We start from the raw sequence: 16,200 nt of genomic DNA on the forward strand, positions 1-16,200 counted from the left end.
TGTGTGTGTGTGTGTGTGTGTGTGTGTGTGTGTGTGTGTGTGTGTGTTTAGTTTTACAAGGATTGTAAACAGAATCTCCTAAGGAATCTTCTTTTTTTCTTCAAAAAAGAGATGGAGGCTGCAGCATATTGAGCCACATCTAGATAGAATGGATATATAGCTCACAGAAAATCCAAGTCACAGGCTCTTTAAGGCAGGAATATAGTTGTTGATGGTGTACAGACAGGACTTGAGATTGAAAAAGGAGAAAGATAGAGAAGAACAATATAAAAAACCAATACTGGTGGATTACGTATGTACTTCAAAGACTAGGATAGAATATGTGAGTGGCAAACATGAGAAGAAAGCATTTAAAGATATTCAAAGAATTAGATTTAATGTAGGATAAAACAGAGATATAATGATATGAAATAATGGTATGAAATTCATTGAGACTTTTTATAGATTCATTCAAATAGAAAATGTGCAGACATTCTGAATATGGTAAAATGTAGTAAGAACTAATATGATGTTTAAAGTACTGAAAGAACATTTACTCTCTGGACTTTTCTGTGTGGGAAATAATGCAGTATATATAAAACATTTAGATTTTAAGTACTTTATTAATAAAATTATTCCGAGAGAAACTAACAAAAGACTTGTCTCTCTCTTAAATAATGTACTTAAGGCAGAGGTTCTTAACCTTTTTTTGTGTTGGGTTCTCCTCTGGCAGTCTGATAAAGCCCATCTGTCTATCGATCCTTTCTCAAAAGGTTTTCAAATGCATAAAACAATATACATAGGGTTATAAAGGAAACTAATTATATAAAATTAAAAAAAAAACAAATTCAGACACCCAAGGTTAATAACTCTTGATTTAAATGAAAGTACTGTCAAGAATTATGTAAAGATAATTTTAAAATTAAAATACTTTAAAACAGATAAGGGTATATGGGACATTAAGAAGCTTTAAGAACTGACTGCCCTCATTTTGGGTATAATGATTAACTGCGGGGGCTCCTACATGCCATGCCTACTAGAAAAGTTAGAGCATCTTCTTTACACTGGTCTAAAGGAGAAAAGGTAAAGGTGAAGCAACAGTGAACTGCTGAATCCTACCATCAGCTGATGCTCATTTTTGCCATATGTGGTGGGACTCTATCCATCTCTCAATGACACAGACAGTGAATGGTTTTGGTGGGAACATTTTTGGTCATTATCAGATAACACAGGGACAGATATTATAATAGATGTCTGTACCCAGACAAAAAGAAAACAAGTACTGGGTTGAGAGTTTTGGTTACAATGGAATGAGAGAAAGGCACATAGAGCTCACTTTAGGGTAGGATTCTAGGCTCACTGGACTGGAATGGACCTTGACTGGTCAACTTTTCCATCTCATTGTCTGAGGATCATGACTAGATTATCACAAACAGATGTGAATCTCTCCTATTTTTAAAAACCTCCAGGATAATAGGCTCAACAATCTTTCACAGTAACCCCATTCTAAAGTTTAGCCAATTATTAGTCAAGAAGAAAAATAAATTTGACATAAGTTCTGAATTATTTTGTAAATTTCTGAATTATTGTAGCAATTAACTCCAGGATTCTCTTGGTTTGTATCTTCTAGAAGTTAGAATTGTAAAGGGAGTAGTATTCCAGTATGAATAGGGAAAAAAATGAAAACTAAGGATCTTAAAGTTGTTGCTGAAGTATCAAAAGATTGCTTGTTTCTTTTGTTAAAAAAAGTTTTTATATATGTAGTATGTTATAATAAAATATTTGGTAACTGACAGGAAATACAGAATAGTGTTGGAGAGCTAGTCACATAGTCAGAAAGACCTGGGCTCAAAACGTGCTTCTAGCAGATACTGGCTTTAATTTAATTCTTGAGTACCCCAAGCAATCAGTTGCAAAGCAACTGAATAGGTCTACACTGGTAAAGCAAGTTCCCTCAGCAGTAGTTTACCACTGAGATCACTGGACTTTTTTTTTTTTTAAGATAGCAATTATACTCTTCAAGAGCTTGACCTTTGGAAATGAAGACCTAACATTTATGCACAATTACCAAAATAACACAGGCAAAATCTTCTCCTTTGGCCTGATTTTCCCAGAAAACTACAGCAAAAGATTCACTTGGTGCATTGTAGGCTTGGCCAAAGGCTACAAACTAAATAAATGTAGGGAACTACCATCATTTCCAAATGAAAGGACATTGATTTCCCACTGCATACTCAAATTACTGTCAATCAGTTTCACAGATTCTTAAAAGTATATTCAATGAGAGATTGTGGATGGTTAAATCACAGAAATTACATTGATTACTGGATGTAATAATTTGATGTTATTCAAGTTAGTGAGAAAACTACATCGGAATGCAGAGAAATAGTTCTTGCTTCTTTACATTTTTATACCATAATTACTGAAATTTGTTAATTTGTGGAGCCCAGAAATGATACTCTATATTGTGTGCTGACTATATATGACTATACATGCCACTAAATACCAATAGTGGGAATGGGTTTATCTAAGGTTATCCTTCTAATTGGTAAAATTATTTTGACTCAGCAACATCTCTTATGAAGAGAACAGCAGCTTTAGTTTGAACTCATACTTTTCATCAGCAATTGAAGGCATTTTCAAACAAAAACAGTCTTTTGAAAGCAGCAGTGACAATACAACCTGGTTAGGTCAGCAAACATCAAACTAATTTACTCTAACTTTCTCTGTCCTAGAGCCTGAGAGGAAGAGAAGTGAAAAAAGAAGAAGAAAAAAGAAAGGGTAAATGAACTGAATAAGAAAGTTAACAAGGACTAAAATCCAACTGTTGAGGTCTAAGGGTGCTGGGAACCCAAAATTCAAGAGTAAGCGACAGAGGTCCTGCCTCAAATGAATTCAATCCAAGTCTTCTTTTAGCCAAAGACAAGGTTTATTAGAACACTGACTGGGGTGGCGAGATTCCTAGTGGGTCTGCATTATTGGCCAGATTTTAAGAATCTGAGCACTTTAATGGAGGCAAGATGAATCTTTTACACAGAAGACTGTGGGAATAGAGCAGGGGTCTAGAAGGAATTAAGGGTGGGAAGTGGCCAGGTGTGATCCAGAGGTAAGGCTGGGCTAGGTTAGAAGTAACAGAGAGTTGGAGGTTTTGGTGTAGGGCCACAATGAAACGATCAACTGAGAAGGGTCAGATGACCTAGCAAACACCAGGGACCTGGGCCATGTGAGAAAGTCTAGGGCTTTTCCTTTTTGGGGTCCAGATCCCAAAGACATGGTCTCTTCCTTTTAGGGATTCAGATCCCAACCCTATCACAACCAGACAGGCAGTGCCAATGCTTTTTAACTGAAATGTCTACAGGACATATGGAATAGTAAATTTCAGTTGATGATAATAAAAGCTTTTGTTAATCATCATTTCCAGAGAAAAAGAGAAAGCAGTGGTAGAGAAAGAGTAAAGCTATTGATAAGCAACTCCAGTTAATTAAGTTAATTCACATCTATCCAGTCCATTCAGTGTCCCTGTAATACTTCCCTAGTTCCCTCCTCTAGGTAGGGTGAGGCATCCTTGGGAGAGGTTAGAAAATAAAACATTTGCTGTTTACTGTAAAGGTATTTAAGTCAGAGGTTCATATCAAAATGTGACAGTATAATGATTTTACACATGTAAATTTGATGAGATCAAAATTAGTACAAAAAGGATAAATCTTATTACTAGAAAATTGTTCTTCTTAGTTACTGAGATCCCTGCTCCTCTAGTAAAGTCTCAATTATTAAAATGATGATTTGTATTGAGGGATTTAACAATCTCATAAAAATATTAATTTACTGGGCTTTCTTGGTGGCAAAATACAGATAACATGCCTTTGGCTGTATCTGCAGTAGCTTAGAGGAATAGAATGGAGGAATCAAAGAAAAGAACCAAGTATTAAGTTCCTGTGGAAAAAATTGAAAAAATCCAAGTAGTGTAAGGAGAAATGGGGAGAACAAAGAGAAGAGGAGACATCAGAAAACATATCACTGATGAAGAGCTGGCAAAGTCTTGGTGAACTATAAGCATTTTAAAATGTATTCACAGAACCGCAGACCTTCCAGACACATAGTGAGCACACAGGACAATTTTGGATAGCCCACATGCTCCACTTGTAAACTTGCAACATCAGGACAATGTGAAGACAGCCTACAGTAGGTTGGGTAGCCCTCTCTGTGAATTTTAAATAAAAAAAGTCTTAATGCTCAGGTATTAAAAAAATCAACTTCACAAGTATATGGCAGAGGAAGTATGGATAGATAACAGTTGTTCTGAAAAAAAGATATGAGAGTTTCAGTGGACAGCAAGTTTCAGTAAGTCTGAAATGAGATGTGGAAGCCAAAAAAGCTAATGTAATCTTGGGCTGAATTAAGAGAAGCAGAGCCTGCAAGAATAGGGAGGTGGTAGTCATGTTCTCAGTCTTCATCAGACCTCATCTGGAGTATGAGCTTCACTTCTGAGTGATGGAGCTCAAAAGAGACGTTGATAAATTCTAAATTGCGCAGAGAAGTGCAACCAAGATTGGTGAAGGGTCTTGTGTCCATGTCATATAAAGATTAGTTGAAGAAAAGGAACATGTTTTGCTTGGAAAAGAAAAAGACTTGGGGTTAGGGGCAATTAGATTTGTTCTCTGACCAAGAGGGCAGAACCGAAGTACAAGTTGCAAAGAGACAAATTGAGGCTTCATATGAAGAAAAACTGTAACAATTAGAGCTGTCTAAAAGTAGAACAGTCTGCCCCAAGAGGTGGTGGGTTCATCCTTCTTGGAGTTCTTTAAACAGAGACCAGATGACCACTTGTATGACATGTTATAATGAGGATCCCTTACATATATTGCGTTGCATTATATTGAAGCTGAGGACCTTTTCAATGCTTAAATTGTGAAGCTTTGTAATTTATGGGAAAATATGAATGAGAGTAGCATTGGCTTGGTAGGCATGGCTGGGTTGTGACCTGCAACACTGGGGGAATACCCGCATTCAATAAGAGCACAGATTCGTGGAAGTATTGGATTTATAAGCTTGAGAGTGTCAATAAACTTTTAAAATTACGCTACATTAACAGGAGAATTCATAGTGACTACTCTTACATTAATACCAAATCTAGCTTTGGTATCTAGTAGCACTTTTTTCTCTAACAGAGAGACTGAATTATCATTACAAATTCTGGGTTCTTGAAGAAGGAAAGAAACCAGATCAGACTACAGTCTAACGGTGACAAAAATATAAATGTAATATAAGGTAGTGGTCAGGGTGGTGGAGAGGAAAAAAAGTCCATCACTTTTGATCATATATGATAACATATTAAACCCACATGTCTAATTTGTGCTCACTATGACTTCATCACCAATTGGACCTCCTTTAATAATGATACTAGTGATTCAGGACACATAAAGAAAACATGGAACAAAAATAATTAAGATTATAAAAGGAAAAGGGATATATACATTCAGGGAAAAGAGAATAAAGTGATAAGAAAAAAGATGACTAGGAAAAATCATAGTTTCTTAGATCTAGGAAGGATCTAAAGAAATGATTTCTTCCAGTGCAGTCTCTAGTCTAAAGGGCTGATGCTTGGATATCCTTTCTTAAAGATCTCAAGGATGAAGATAACCCCCTAGACCTTATGCCTATGTTTGTAAAATGAGAGGGTAAGATAATCAGGCAACTGGCTTTCTTATCTCCATTATACAAAAAAACAGCCTTACCAAACGTTCATGTGGATGCAAGCTGCAGTAGCTGCTAGACTGTGGAATATGAGAAGAATTGCCCAACATTCCTCCGTAGCCAGGCTGATTCATCCCACTGGAGGAGCTCCAAGGGTCACTGCTGTGATGGCCATCTGCAAAGGACAAAGAAAATGGTGGCTTCCCTGAAGGCCTTGAAACTGGCTTCAAGAATAGTGTTTGTCTCATGAACTTAAAAATAACTGTCCCAATGCACTTCATTTATCCTTATGCTGGTTGGTTGATTATACTAGAAGACATAGCATTAAGAATATGGTGTTCAATTACCTAGCAGCTGAAAACAGTGAACAATAAATGACAAGTCCTCAGTTGAAAACCAAGTTGAAGAGAGAGAAATGGAACACAATTTCATATTGAATTATGTCAAGTTAGCAGGATATCTAATGTTAAATAAAAGTTTCTTGGCAACTCCTTCACCCTTTTTCCTATGATAACTGCTGCTATATTTTGGGACGAATATTTTTAGCTAAAAATACTTGATACATTACACACTTGGCAATTTTACAAATGTTAAAAGTAAACAAATGGTTATTTGACTTAAGAGGTTGGATTTCAGATCTATAATATACAAAGTATATGGAAAAAATCTTGGAATTACTATGTGGTATAATAGGAAAGGGTAAAAATCTCTAGAGTACATATGCTTCTCAGTGGGTTTGGGGGTTTTTGTAAAGATGTTAGGTTTTCAGCAGAAGCACAACTTAAGACATATATATCTTAAACAGAAGATATTCTTTTTAATATTTTAAGAGGAATGGATTTTTTAAAAATATGGGGTGGCAAAATGGTTGAAAACTCCATTTTGTATTTTTGTCAGGTATTGTGATCCTGGTATTAATTCAAAATTCAAAACTTATTCCTAGGACTTTCTCATTTCATACAAATTAGGGAAATTATACTATAATTTGGATATAAAAATCTCCCTTGCTACTATGGTCTATGGTTTCTGGTATTGCTTCTGTGGTCTTTTTTACACTTGAGGGTGGATGGCAGAAGAAAGAACTGGGATTGGAGAGACAAACTTATGTTACTATTGAATATGCTGCTGGCATTGATTCCATAACAACTGGATTACTTCCACAGTAAACCTGCAGAGGGTTTTTCCAAATAGGCTTTAATCATTGGCAGTACTTCTAATTCTTCTACAAGGTAAGCTGAATGGGGCACTATATATCCCATCAAGGGCTTTTCACTTAAGTACTAATTCTAGATGTTGAAATTTTGAAAACTGGAATGTTTTCAAGCAGTTTGGAAGAATAATCTATGTGTTTTGTTTAAATAAGTACTGTTCAGAGAAAACTTCATTCATGGCTTTGAAATTTTAAGAAATTTAGTTGGAAGAATAAAAAAAAGATTAAAATTAGGAGACATGGTAATAGAACTACAACATGCTTCAACCTAACTTATAGAATATCTTAACTCTTACTAGGTACTCAATTCAGCAGCACTTAAGGTTCAGCACTCAATAATTCACTATAGACTTTTGGGAGCTAATTTTTTTGTTCAAAAAGGGAGCCCAACTCCTCTTTATCTGCCATCATGGCATTAAGGAAAAGTATGATTAATACAGCCCATACTTCACTTAATATAGAAGAGGTCCTTAGATTAGAGAAGTGTAGATATCCCTATCTTAATTTAAAAGTCCAAGGCTAAATTCTTTTAATGAATGGTTGATGGGTATGGCAAATGACTTTGTAAGACTACATTAAAGAGCAAGAGCTTCTGTATACATTCTGAAATGAGATGCACTATGTAGCAATTAAAATCTATTTAGGGTTTCTTATCTTAGAAAATTCTGCTCAATGCAGACTCATAAAAATACATATTTTACATATGTATTGCTTTTCACAGCAAGTTAATATTTTTCATACTCTTGTGATCTTGCCATAATGTTGCTTTTTAAAAAATAGGAAAATATTTCTATATTCTGGGCAAATAAATTGTGTAAATGAAATGATAAATGTTAACTTTTAGAATCAAATCATTATGTCATTTTTAGTTCTATAAAGATAAAATATTTGCTCCCATATTTTGCCTTATCTCCATATAATTAGGAAACTATTATTAGTAATAATCTATCTAATATTCCTCCTTTGGCTTGGATGATGCAAGCAGGTCATTCCCCTAAAAGCAGAATGGAGAAAACCTTTTTGTCAATGACTTGGGTACATAAAAGTCTAGTTAATGTACAAATCCATCGCTAGGAACTGTTTTCCCAACCATGGATAGCATAATTTCTTTCTGTTACTTGAAAAAGGAAATGGTGGACCCGATGGAATGATGGACATTATGTGTAGCAGAGTGCTACCTGACTCTAAAGAGATGAAAACACCAACTGAGATAATTCAATTTTGCCACTAGGACAAGACACAAGTAGCAAAAAGCTGCCATTAAAAGGCAGGTACTCTGCTTGTCTTTAGAAAACAGGATGGGGAGTTCTTCAGTATCTCACTTTAAATGTCAACATCAATCAACAGGGACCAATTGGACTAATTTGTACTGGGTATCATGACAATTCCTTCACTGGGTATGCAATGGAGGTGAAGCCAGGCTCCAGGAAGCTATGCCAGTGGTCCAACAAGTACTGCAAAGTTGGAAAGGCTTCAAATATGGTCCAGCAACAGATTATGTACATGTCATTAAAGGACCAGCCTACAACAGTTTAGAGACCTATCACCAAAATACTGGCCACTAAAGGATGAATTTTTTTTTGTTTTGTTTCTGTTTGTTTTTTTATCACAATGACTCATGAAGAGAGCATTGTGACTTTCCATTAGCTGAGGGAGTACCCCCTCTGACAAAATCATGGATCTCTGAAGTACCAAAATAATATTAAATTTGTAATTGGATTGGAAAAGACAAAACTTCAAATGGAGTGGGAACAAGTTAAAAGTGATAGTAATCCTAACTGAATCTGTCTGCTCTTATCTGGGAAAAGTGACACCACATTATCAAAGGGATCCTTTCACTGCTGCCTTCTTTACAGCTTGAAGGATGGTGACATCAGCACAGTTCTTCTTCCTACAATCTGTCTCTTCTACACTGGAAAGCATTTTTGCCAACAGAAGGGAAAATGAGATAGAAAACCCCATGAAGCCTTGGTAAGGCAAGGTCAGACAAAACCAAGGAGAAAGGGTTACGCATGACAAGTAGATATGGCTGACTAACAAAATTTCTATAGTCTAAAACAAGTTCTGAACCTAGTATGCAATACTTCTGGTGAACCCTCAAACTGATGTTCAGAACCATAAGAAAGGTTCGATCTTGTTACTGCTGTCACACTTCTTAGGAAAGAGCACTGCCTGGTTTGTCCATTTCTGTGGCAAATACACTCAGAGTGAAAATCCGGTAAGAGTTCAGTCAGAATAACACGAATTGCTAAGTGGTTTTTCCTTGAAAAGTAGTTTCTTACCTTGCATGAAGAAGGAGCTAGGAAAAGTGCTGGCTGCTGGTTTTGAAGATGGATAACCTGGTGAATCCCTATTGTAGTCGGCAGTGCTCGCTGACGGGGCATAAACCTAGAGAACAAGGACTAATTTAGTTTGTTTCCTGTGATGACTCAAGTATTACAAGGTATGCTATTGTGTAAGAAACAAGAAGTAGCAATGAAATGTTCTATTTTTTCCCTACTTGATGGGATTATATTTTTTCAACTACATGCAAAGAGTTTTCAACGTGTATTTTTTTAAGATTTTGAGTTCCAAATTTTTCTCCCTCTCTCTCATCCCCTGCTCCTCCCTCCCTAAGACAGCAAGCAATCTGATATAGGTTATACATGTACAATCATGTTAAACATATTTCCACATTAGTAATGTTGTAAAAGAAGAATCACAAGAAAAGGGAAAAACCACAAGAAAGAAAAAAAAAACAAAAAAAAATGAAACTAGTATGCTTAGATCTGCATTCAGACTCCATAGTTCTTTCTCTGGATTTGAATAGCATTTTTCCATCATGAATCTTTTGGAACAGTCTTTGACCACTGTATTGGGGAGAAGAGCTAAGTCTACTGTAGCTGATCATCACACAATGTTGCTGCTACTATGTACAATGTTCTCCTGGTTCTGTTCACTTCACTCAGCAACAGTTCATGTAAGTTTTTCCAGGTTTTTCTGAAATCCATCTGCTCATCATTTCTTTATAGCACAATAGTATTCCCTTACATTCATATACCACATCTTGTTTGGCCATTCCCCAATTTCCAATTCCGTGACACCAGAAAAGAGCTACTATAAATATTTTTGTACATGTGAGTCTTTCCCCTTTTTTTATGATCTCTTTGAGATACAGACCTAGTGGTGGTATTGCTGGATCAAAGGGTGTGCATAGTTTTATAGTCCTTTGGGCATAGTTACAAATTGTTCTCCAGAATGGTTGGATCAGTTCACAATTCCACCAAATAGTGTTCCAAATTTTCCCACATCTTCTCTAACATTTATCAGTTTCCTTTTCTGTCATATTAGCCAATCCGATAGGTGTGAGATGGTACTTCAGAGTTGTTTTGATTTGCATTTCTCCAATCAATAGTGATTTAGAGCATTTTTTTCAGATGGCTATAGATAGCTTTAATTTATTCATCTGAAAACTACCTGTTTATATCCTTTGACTATTTATCAAAAGGGGAATGACTTGTATTCTTATAACTTTGAATCAATTCTCTATATATTTGAGAAATGAGGCCTTTAGCAGAAACACTGGCTGTAAAAATTGTTCCCCACCTTTCTTCTTTCCTTCTAATATCTTGGTTGCATTGGTTTTGTTTGTATAGAACCTTTTTAATTTAATGTAATCAAAATTATCCATTTTGCATTTCATAATGTACTCTATTTCTTGTTTGGTCATAAATTCTAGATTTGACAGGTAAACTATTCCTTGATCTCGTAATCTGCTTACGGTAATTCCCTTTATATCTAAATCATGTACCCATTTTGACCTTATCTGGTATACAGAGTGAGATGTTGGTCTATGCCTACTTTCTGCTATACAATTCTCCAGTTTTTGAAATGTTCCATTTCTGCCTTTTTTAGTTCTAAACCAGCTCATAACATGAAACAATGATTCCAATGCAATACAAAGAGAAAAAGAGGAAAAAAATAAAGGCCTTGTATTTATGTGGAAAAAAAAATGTTTAAAGCTTTGAAAAACAAAAACCAGGTAAGATACTTCCCAGTCTAAGACAAGAGTATCAATGCATCTTTTGCCAATTCCTTTACAACTATAGATATTCTGTATAACATCTACAATGTGGTCTTGGGATATTAGAAAACTGAAAATATCTAAGTGTTTATAATATGATATTTTTATTGTTTTTATTATTGTTGTCATTATTGCTTAGAAGCAGAGAGTTCACATAAATGTTAAAGAAAAAAATAAAAGCTATGGACTAAGCTCTGCATTTACCCCACCCTTCAAGCAAACTCTTTGTTCTCAAAAAGAAGGGGGCGGGGAAGGGAAACCTAGAGAACAACACTATCAAGACCACTGAAAATCATAAACATATCTTGGGATATTAAATTCTCATGGTGCGAGCTCTTTGCAGAGATGCATGAAAAGGGCCATTAAAAGTCTGGATCTACATAAGACCACCAACACACAATGCGTGCATCGGGGGGGGGAATCTCTTTTTCTTGTACTTATTATATTTGTGTGTGCAATAAACTTAACAAGTGTGCCAAAAAACTAATTTACTTACATTTGTTTACTATTACTCCAGAGGCTTTGGGTACTAGTTCTTTGTAAAAATAGCCTGTGTATTTTCTTGTTTATGTTTCAACTAAACAGGACAGCATACTAGACAATCATGAACTCCTAAGATATAGTTTAACTTTTAAATTTTTTTCCCTCCCCCTTTTCTTTCTTACTAAATATAATTTTTTAAAAGTTCCCATTTTCTTCTGCTTAAAAAGTTCCTCTCTCCAGATGGTCTGGAGGACTGAAACACTGTCATCTTCTTGATGAAAATGGATACCTTCCTGCCTCCATTTTGAAGCGAACAGCAGATCACAAAATTGGCAGTGAGCCTATTCTGATATTCACAGGTCACAGTGAAAGGAAAGAGGAATCCACCAATAAAAGGCTTATTGCAGTGTTACTAAGAAGCTTCTGTTCTTTTTTTCAGTACACATCTAATGAACACCATAAAAAATGTATAGATTTATCTCAGAGCATCATTAGCCACAAACCAAGCATTAATATGGGGTTTAGGATGTCAGAATGATGTCCCCATAGACAGATACAGGAGAATATGCACACACAGAAATGCCGACCGATTGACATACATCAAATAAGTGGTATGGATGCGTCATGATGGTCTTAAAAATCGGGAGGTGTCAGGTATGTCATAAAAAACCAATACAGTTTTCAGGACAGAGATTTTCAAAAGAAAAGAAATAAGTTCTATATTTTGTGGTCTGTGAATTAGATTTTTAGATTGTATGACATTATGCATAAACAGTCATTCGTTAAAGACCCAATTACCAATTCCACTGTGCCAAAGAAAAAGGAAAATCTTTTTGAAGAACAGTTATGAGAGCCAAAGAATAAAATCTAAAACTAGGAGATTCCCTATGCCACTCCAAACAACTAAAATTCATAAAAAAATCAGAATCCTACTAAAGTGCTGTCAAGCAAAACTAACAGTCATTTACTTGAGACTTCCTTGTAAGCAACTAATAAAAAATTCTTTTTAGGAGCAATTGTTTTTAGGAGAGTGCTTGATGCTAGTTTTAAAAGCTGAAATAAACCACATATTTCTGAAAAAAAAATAGAATTGAAAATGAAATCGTTTTGATATTAAGAATTTGAATGTAACTGTAATGTTATAAAACTGTAATATCAGTGATCTTTATTCACTGACAAAAAAGTCTGAGGTGCATTTGGTTTTTAGGTATGAATTCATCAAAAGGATGAGGCACTATCATCTTCTGAAAGCTGGCAAATTCTCATCCAGACTATTAAATAATCTTATCCTTTAAAAGTGTGCAAAAAGTACATGCTACCTAAAGTATTTTAAAAAGGTTAGGGTCTTTTAGATAATACAGTTTACTTTGATCAAAGTTCCCTAAAATATACATAAAACATGCATACACATAATATTTTAGCTAAAACATCATTTGACAACATTTTAAAATAGTTGCTTCCTTTTATTTTCTTTCAAGGTTATTTACTGCTACTTCCTCTGGGTGGAATGGGGAAGCCCATGGCTAACTGAAGTCTTTTAAAAGTAGAAGTTACCTATTACCACTTATTTATGAATTCCCTTTGTGAGAATAAGCTTGCTAAGACTAAAATCCATCAATATTCATCCACTCTATAAATGACAGAATTACTATTATTCACGTTATACGTACTATCTAATTTCTGATTTTTTTTGGATGCTTTTGCCAAATTCAGATCTCACCATTTTTCACTGTGATGATAAAGTCAGAGAAAGCATGGGACTTTCCAAATATTCTCAGAATGTCCTGTTTTCAATAGCACAGGCTCAGATTTATCTACCTTCCATCTCTAAGTTGCAGTTTACCCATTTCAAAAGCTATCTACCTTAAACTGAAGTTGAGTCATGCCTGTCCTAGTAAACATTTTAAAGAATGACATTGAAAGCTAGTTGATGTAGTCCTTAGAGATTATCTAGTCCAAATTCCTTATTTTACAGTCAGAAGGCCAGAAAGATGAAGTGATTTCAGGGGCAGCTAGATGGCACAGTGAATACAGCTCTGACTTTGGAGTCAGGAGGACCTGAGTTCAAATCCAGCCTCAGATATTTAACACTTACTAGCTGTGTGACTCTGGGCAAATCACTTAACCCTGATTGCCTCACCAAAAAAAAAAAGCAAAAAAAAAAAAAAGATGAAGTGATTTCTCTTAAAGTTGTGAGGCTACTTTGGTGGCAAAGGCAGATGCCTAGATTCCAGCCTTATACCCTTAGCGAAACAGATTTTGACTGCTATGAAATGATGATGCACTATTTCTTCCCTTCTGGGAATATGTGGCACAGAGAACTGGATAGAATTGTTGGACTTAAGAATCAGGGACATGTGTTCGAATATCATCACATCAGATATTTACCAGCTGTGTGCTCCTGAGCAAGTAAGTCACTTAACCTCAGCTTGCCTCAGTTTCCTTATCTGTGAGAGGCAGATAACAATAGCACCTACTTCAATGAGTTAGGGTAAAGATTAAATGAGATAATGTATGTAAAGTCTTTGCAAACCAGAAAGCATTATATAAATGTCAGGCATCACTATTGATAGGTTTAATAAAATTCATGTTCATGAAACCTAGAGCTGGAAGAGTCCTCAGAAGCCAACTATCCAATCCCTTCATTTTACAAATAGGAAATTTTGGGCCATGTAAGTTGTTTTTCAAATGTGCCACAAAGAGTTAATGGCAAAGGTAGGATTTCACCCCATCCTGTGATTCCAGAGTTAGATCTTTCCATAATACCCAGATGCAAGATATTTTAAAGGAGGTATAAGCAACGTAAGAGGTGACAGAACCACAACCCCCCTCAAAAAGACCTTTAGTCGTTATTTTGTGCATTTTATAGAAATCTTATTGAAATATATTTCTGAGTCACATATAGTTTGTATAGTCTTTAAATAAACTCTAACAGGAAGGTTTAATTGGGGTGGGAAGTGTATGAAAAAGGGTAAACTCTGAGGAGCAATGTGCTTCTCAGATACCATGCATTTGGGAGAGCTGGGAGCAGAGATTTTCTGGGTTCATGGAATAGGCTAGAATTCTGCCAACCTAGTTTCGGATGGGGATAGTGGGCCTCAAATGTATATATCACTGATTTTTTTTTAAAATAAGACCTAAAAAACAAAAAAAAATCAGACCTATGATTTCACAAGTATAAGAAGTTTCAGGTAATGGATTTCCTCAACAACTGAGGTCAATGTCCTTTTCCTCAAATTATGTGATTTGCCCAGGATTATATAGGCAGTAGGTGTCAGAGGCAAGATTTCTGCCTAGATCTTCCTAATTTCAAGGTCAGTTCTAGTAGGCCACTATTCCACACGGCCCTGTGCATTTCATTGATAGTGCACCAGTCCTTCTGGCAAGTCTTGGTTTGACTGCCTTGTAAGGGGGCCTAAGTTACCACAGGTCCAGAGAGTTATATTTCTTCTCAGTTTGGGAAAAGGCGAAGCTAATGAGAAGAGGGAGACGGAGAGGGAGGGAGAGAGAGAAAGAAAGGAAAAGGAGAAATGTAGGGGAGAGAGGGAGGGGGGAGGAAAGGGAGAAAAGTTTAGTGGGGGGGGAGAAGGGAGAAAGAAATAGAGATGATAGGCAGAGACATAGAGACAGAGACAAGAGACAGACAGAGGAGGTAGTGGGGCTTTGTCCAGGATATATGAGGAAGCACTACTGTGGTGGCAGCTTCCAAGGGAAGACCTGAGAAGTGAAAGCTAAAGGTACAAGCAGCATAATACAAGATTATATATTTTTTTATGGTAGGTACTCAAGCTCTGAATGAAAAAACAAAAACAAACAGAAACACCCAGGTACATATGGAGAAATTGGCAATTCTCAGTCCCTCTCTTGTCCTTCTTTAGTACTTTCGTTCAGTGCTACTGGCATCCATTTCTAAACATGTCCTTTTATTGTTAAAGATGGCATATGACTGATCTAACCTCATTTCTTATAAGTACCTGTGGTTGACCTTGTCTTTGGCATTCCTTGCTTTCCTTTGTGCATGGCCCAGGGGTGCAGGATTTTTCTAGTACAGAGTTAGAACCTACCAGCCCATTGTGGTCACTCTAACTGGGGACATAATCAGGAGCCATTCATCCTTTATAACTATTTCCAAGGGTAGAATTATTATGAACTTGAGAACTTACAATTAGATTATGAGCCTAAATCTGGTGCAACTGCAAGCAAGTCTTGAGAGATTTGCCCATAAGATCCTTAGTGATAAATCTAGTCACATGCATTACAGTTAAAACTCATATCCTTCAGCTGAGAGTAATATATAGTGAACATGATTTTGAAAACTGGTCTTAAAACTTCACAAATGTCTTGTCCTGACTCTACCTACAACAGCAGAGGCAGTTTTTCCACAACATCCCAACCATCCACATAATACTCATCAGTTGATCTGAGCACCCAACTACATTAGGTAGGGGGATCCTACTTTCTCCTCTCCACAAAGTCCCTAATCTGCTTACTCATGAAAGAAAGACAGTGTGTGCAGGACTGCTAGCTCCATGAGTCAATAGTGTGATGTGGCTGCTAAAAAATACATACTTTCCCTCTCTCCCCAATTAATAATAATAATGATAACTGTGACTGATATAGTGCTTTAAACTTTACAAAGCTCTTTGAATATATTATCTAATTTGATTATCATAATTCCATGTGGGTAGGTGCTACAGATTATCATCATTTTACAGATAAGAGACAGAGAGAGAGAGAGAGAGAGAGAGAGAGAGAGAGAGAGAGAGAGAGA

The 16,200-nt window shown here is 36.0% G+C and overlaps 1 protein-coding gene across 7 annotated transcripts in view; it reads right to left on the reverse strand.

The window, feature by feature from the left end:
- The window catches only part of TCF4 (transcription factor 4), a 440,264-nt gene that overhangs the window by 54,847 nt on the left and 369,217 nt on the right, over window positions 1-16,200 (reverse strand). For all 7 annotated transcript variants that reach the window (XM_027868757.1, XM_027868759.1, XM_027868758.1 and 4 more), the window contains 2 exons: window positions 9,166-9,271; window positions 5,715-5,848 (listed from right to left, as the gene is read on the reverse strand). In XM_027868757.1, the coding sequence (XP_027724558.1) occupies window positions 5,715-5,848; window positions 9,166-9,271 (240 nt within the window). The remainder of the gene's footprint in view (window positions 1-5,714; window positions 5,849-9,165; window positions 9,272-16,200) is intronic.

This window comes from Vombatus ursinus, unplaced genomic scaffold, assembly GCF_900497805.2.
Source record: "Vombatus ursinus unplaced genomic scaffold, bare-nosed wombat genome assembly UNPS02014791.1, whole genome shotgun sequence".
Classification (NCBI taxonomy): domain Eukaryota; kingdom Metazoa; phylum Chordata; class Mammalia; order Diprotodontia; family Vombatidae; genus Vombatus; species Vombatus ursinus.